The sequence below is a fragment of the Castanea sativa genome, chromosome 8, assembly GCF_040712315.1.
Source record: "Castanea sativa cultivar Marrone di Chiusa Pesio chromosome 8, ASM4071231v1".
In the NCBI taxonomy this organism is placed as follows: Eukaryota; Viridiplantae; Streptophyta; class Magnoliopsida; order Fagales; family Fagaceae; genus Castanea; species Castanea sativa.
In genome coordinates, this window is record NC_134020.1 from 10,166,020 (window position 1) to 10,171,504 (window position 5,485).

Sequence of the window (5,485 nt, forward strand, 5' to 3'; positions counted from 1 at the left end):
GATGAATGCATATATAAGTAGAAAATTATTCCAAAAAGAATAAAACTCAGCCCTTTGGGCCTGAAAAGTATTGTAGGTAAGGCTAAACTAAAATAAATGACTAAAAGAAATAAACGGGAAATGAGGAGTAGCGTCCTTCATGCTGTCTTCTACTGGGAACGTTGATGGCGCAATTTCTGGCCGTCAAGTGTCTCTAAGTAGTAAGGGCCTTTTCTTTGCCACGTCGTGACTCTGTAAGGTCCTTCCTAATTTGGTCCAAGCTTTCCTTGGGACTAATCTTTCGTGGCCCCCGTGACCTTCCTCAGGATGAGATCTCTAACCTAGAAGTCCCTGTGCTTGACTCTAGCATTGTAATGCTTGGCCATAAGGTCCTGATATCTCGCTAGCCTCTGCTTAGCTATCGCCCTTACTTCATCAATTAGGTCAAGCTGTAGGCATATGGCTTCATCATTCCTCCTCTCATCGTAATTGTCCACTCTATAGCTTGTGAGCCCGACCTCAGCCAAGATGACTGCCTTGCTTCCATACGCCAGTCAAAAAGGCGTTTCCCCCGTGGGAGTTCTAGCTATCGTCCTATATGCCCATAGTATGCTTGGCAACTCTTTGAGCCATATACCCTTTGCCCCCTCGAGCCGAGTCTTGAAGATACGAAGCAAGGATCGGTTCGTGACCTCAACTTGTTCGTTAACCTAAGGATGGGCAGGGGAGGAGTAGTGGTTCTTGATCCCCAACTGTGAGCAAAAGTCCCTAAAGGAGTCGTTGTCGAACTGTTTCCTGTTGTCTGAAACCAAGACCCTAGGGATCCCGTATCTGCAAATGATATTCTGCCAAACAAAGCTTCATATGTTCTTCTCTGTGATGGTGGCCAGGGCTTCAACTTCTACCCATTTGGTGAAGTAGTTCATGTCGACTACTAGGAACTTCAGCGGTCTCATTGCTATCGGGAATGGGCCCATGATGTCCAGTCCCCATTGAGCAAAAGCCCATAGGGGTGAGTTCCTCCACTGGTTGCTTGATGTCGTTACTAAACCTTTGGCACTTGTCGTATGCTTTAACATATGCCTGTGCATCCTTCTGCATGGTAGGCCAGTGGTACCCGGCTCGAATCATTTTATGAACCAAGGACCGCGATCCTGAGTGGTTCCTGCAGATGCCTTCATGGACTTCTCTCATGAAATAGTCTGCTTCTTCAAGGCTCAAGCATCTTAGGTATGGGCAAGAGAAATCTCTCTTGTAAAGGATGTCCTTTATCAGGACGAATCGCGCTGCCTGGACCTTCAGTTTTCTTGCGGCCTCCTTACTGCCAGGTAGCGTGGTGTCTTTCAAATAAGAGACTATCGGCGTAGTCCAGTTTCTTTCAGAGTTTATTTCCTATTGACGTCATCAATCAAAGGAGAAATCTGAACAAAAGAAAGCGCCTTACCGGGGATAAGCATAGGTTTTGTTGATGCGGCTTTAGCTAGGCGATCAGCTTGTTCGTTCTCCTCCCTTGGGATTTGGATGAACTTGGCGTGCAACTCGCTTGCTCGTTTCTGCACTTGCTCTAGGTACCTTTTCATCCTTTCCCCTTTGCACTCATAGTCACCGTTTATCTGACTGATGATCACCTGAGATTCGCAACGTAAGATCATACTTGTTGCTCCCACAGCTTTAGCAAGGTCTAGTTCTGCCACCAATGCTTCATACTCGGCTTCATTTTTTGTTATCGGGAAGTTGAGACGAACTATGCACTCAATTTCATCTCCTTTAGGGGAATGGAGCACTACGCCGACTCCTCCAGCATGCCTGTTAGATGACCCATCAGTGTGAACACTCCATTGATGATGTTCTTCTGCCCCCTGGCATTCCATATTAGTGAATTATGCGATGAAGTCAGCGATTACTTGCCCCTTTATTACGGTGCGTGGGTGGTACTGTAATTCGAACTCATTTAGTTCTATTGCCTATAGTGCCATTCGTCCGGCGGCTTTAAGACTACTCATTGCTCGCCGCAGAGGTTTGTCAGTTAGGACGATGATAGTGTAAGCCTGAAAATATGGGTTCAGCTTACGGGCTGCGGTAACTAAAGCGAATGTGAGTTTCTCCATTGGTGGGTACCTTTCCTCTATGCCTCAAAGTGCTCGACTGGTGTAGTACACAGGCATTTGTGCTCCATTTTTCTCCTTGGTTAAGGCCACGCTGATGGCAGCCGGGGATACCGCCAAACCTATTCAGCACTGCTACTTTGCCATTGAGGCTTTGGACTTCCTTCATGTTCCTTGGCGGCGTCATTTCCATAATGGCTCGAACCTTGTCGGGGTTGACTTTGATACCTCTCTGGAACACCATGAACCCCAACAATTTTCCAGCCACCACCCCAAATGCACACTTGCTCGAATTGAGCTTCATGTTGTAAGAGCGGAGGGTGGCGAAGGTTTCCTTAAGGTCGTTCAAATGATCGTTTTCCCTTTTACTTTTTACCAACATGTTGTCAACATAGACTTTGACATTCCTTCCGATCTGATGTGTAAACATCTTGTTCATAAGCCTTTGATATGTTGCGCCTGCGTTTTTGAGTCCGAATGGCATCACTTTGTAGCAGAATAGCCCTTGGCTTATGACAAATGAAGTCTTCTCTTAATCAGCTTTGTTTAGCTTAATCTGGTTGTAGCCAAAGAAAGCATCCATAAAGCTTAACAACTAGTGGCGAGCTGTTAAGTCTACGAGAACGTCAATCCGTGGTAGCTGGTAGCTGTCCTTGGGGCACGCTTTGTTAAGATCCGTAAAGTCTACACACATTCTCCACTTCCCGTTGGCTTTCTTGACCATCACCACATTGGCCAGCCACTTGGGGTAATATACTTCCCTGATGAAGTTCACGTCTTGCAATTTGCAGACTTCTTCCGCTATAGCCCGGTCTCGCTCTTGGGCAAATACTCTCTTCTTCTATCAAACAAGTGGAAAAGAAGGCGACACATTCAACCTGTATTCTATAACTAAGGGGTCGATCCCTGGCATCTCTTCATGACTCCAAGTGAAGACATCCTGATTCTCCTGGAGAATTGTTGTGAGTGCCTGGCAGACAGGCGAACTGGCAAGGGTGCCAATCCTAGTCGTGCGGTCGGGTCTTGAATCATCAAGATGTATCTCCTCAAGTCTTTCAACGGGCTCTACCACCGTCTAATACTTTCCTATATTCATGGCCTGAAGGTGGTCGTCCATCTCCAACATAACTATGTAACACTCACGAGCAGCCACCTGATCTCCACATAGTTCCCCCACTTCATACTCAGTAGGGAATTTGATCATCAAATGGTAGGTTGAAGTTACCACTTTCCATGAGTTGAGGATAGGCCATCCTATGATGGCGTTGTAAGCAGACGAGCAATTGACCACAAGGAATGTCACGTCCTTAGTGATCTGCTGGGGGTAATCACCAACTGTAACCGGTAACGTGACCGCACTGAGGGGGAATACCCTTGTTCCTCTAAAACCAACAAGCGGGGCGTTAGTCAGAACCAGCTGCTCTCTGTCAATCATCAACTACTGGAAAGCTAGGTAGTAAAGGATATCGGCGGAGCTGCCATTATCAATCAGGACCCAATGTGTGTTGTAATCCGCTATCCGTATGTTAACAACTAGTGCATCGTCATGCAGGTGGTGAAGGCGATAAGCGTCTTCTTTTGAAAATCTAATGACAGGGTTATCGACTTGTGCCATCTTGAGAACGACACCCATGAGCTGAACGTTCTGAACCATCCTTAGGTAAGTCTTGTAAGCCTTTTTAGTGGATCCGGAGGTTGTAGTTCCACCTACGATCATCCTTATGTCTCCTGTGGGCGGCTTGGGACGTTCGTTCTCTCGCTGTATGGGTTGCTCCTGTGGTGTGTCCGTTTTCTCTTTGCTGACGAACCTCTACAATTTTTCTTACTGGATAAGGGCTTCAATTTACTGCTTCAAGTCGTAGCAGTCAGATGTGTCGTGCCCGTGATCTCGATGGAATTGGCAGTACTTATCTTAAGACCTCTTGTTGGGGTCCCCCTTCAGCTTCCTTGGGAATGTCAGGGCTCCTTCGTCCTTGATCTGCATCAAGACTTGATCAATCAAGGCATTTAAAGGTGTGAAGTTCGTAAACCTCCCAGTGGGGGGTTTCGAACGCCCATCTTCACGTCAGTCTCCAATTCTTGTTCTCTTTCGTCCTCTGTCCTGCAGCGCTTCCTCCTGTCTTTCCTTCTTCTTAGGTCTATCTTCTCAAGCCAACAACTCATCTTCAAAGTTCATGTACCTAGTTGCCCTGTAAAGTACCTCTGACATAGTCTTGGGGTCATTTTTGTATAAGCAAAACAAGAACTTACCCTTCCGTAGCCCGTTCGTTAACACAGCCACGAGTATCTTGTCATTAGCTTCGTCAATTGAGAGAGCCTCCTTGTTGAAGCATGCTATATAGGATCTCAAAGTCTCTTTATCCCATTGCTTGATGTTCATCAAGCATGCCACGTGGTCTTCTTATGTCTGTGCCCTCCAATGAAATGTGAAGCGAACTGGTCGCTTAACTCCTTAAAGATGCTAATGGAATTTGGCATCAGCTTACTGAACCATACCCTTGCAAGGCCCTTTAGCATAGTTAGGAAGGCCCGGCACATGATTTCATTTGCCACCCCTTGGAGGTGCATCAATGTCTTGAAAGTCTCCAGGTGATCGAAGGGGTCCCTACTGCCATCGTAAGTTTCCACCTGGGGCATGCAAAACTTTGGTAGAAGAGGGAATGAGGTAACAGATGCAGTGAAGGGTGAGTTCGTACGGTGGACTAACTCATCGAGATCGTTCGATACCCACCCTCTAAGGGCGTTCATCATGAAATCCATTCGTTCCTTCATCATCTGCATCTCGGCGACTATGTGTGACGGTAGGGCCATTTCTGTGGCAGACGGATGACTTGTATCCTGCCGCTCTTGTCTAGTTAGGACGTTGTTGCCTTTTGGCCCTTCTTGGCTCCTTCTCTCGGTGCTGGTTCCTTCTAGTCCTCCTCTTGAGTGTTAAGTGTCGTATTCTTTCGGCACAGTTGTTCCTCTAAGTCGTGGTTTTGCTTGGTAAGGCATTCTACAGCTGCAACAAGAGTCTGAACTTGTCTCTCGAGAGTGGGGGTACGTGGTTCATCCCCTTGATTGTTGGTGGTAGTTACCATTAAGCGAGTGAGTACCATGCAACTCTTTCTCTGGGAAGCGATAGTACGGCTTACTTCCTATCGTTTCCCACAGACGGCACCAACTGATGATGCCGAAAAATCCTTAGTGAGCTATATGGTTCTCACGCACTCCGAACAAGACCTGCACAACACAAAGGGAAGAAGAAGAACCTACGAAGGGTACTGGTGTGGTACCGACCAAATACCCTTCGACGGTCAAGTTAGAGAATTTCTCACAACAACTCTAGAGTGCCAGAGTTGGGGGTAGTTATGCGTACCTTAGTTTGAGAGGGCCTTGAGGTTCTTATAGTAGCATAGGGT

General features: G+C 46.9%; 1 protein-coding gene across 1 annotated transcript; it reads right to left on the bottom strand.

The window, feature by feature from the left end:
- Positions 1 to 873: 873 nt before the first annotated feature.
- On the bottom strand, positions 874 to 3,519 carry LOC142605849 (uncharacterized). Its single transcript, XM_075777276.1, has 4 exons — positions 3,228 to 3,519; positions 2,098 to 2,543; positions 1,608 to 1,838; positions 874 to 1,371 (listed from the first exon to the last, which is right to left on the bottom strand). Exons 1-4 carry the CDS (start codon positions 3,517 to 3,519, stop codon positions 874 to 876), a joined length of 1,467 nt encoding a protein of 488 aa, XP_075633391.1.
- Positions 3,520 to 5,485: the final 1,966 nt, after the last annotated feature.

What these genes read in the sequence shown, in the direction of transcription:
- LOC142605849 (XM_075777276.1), bottom strand. Translation starts at nt 3,519, where the DNA reads ATGATTGACAGAGAGCAGCTGGTTCTGACTAACGCCCCGCTTGTTGGT. An exon ending in TGGAGATCAGGTGGCTGCTC is followed by an intron (nt 2,544 to 3,227) that starts GTGAGTGTTACA and finishes TCAAAAACGCAG; the next exon opens with GCGCAACATATCAAAGGCTT. An exon ending in TCTTACGTTGCGAATCTCAG is followed by an intron (nt 1,372 to 1,607) that starts GTGATCATCAGT and finishes TGACGTCAATAG; the next exon opens with GAAATAAACTCTGAAAGAAA.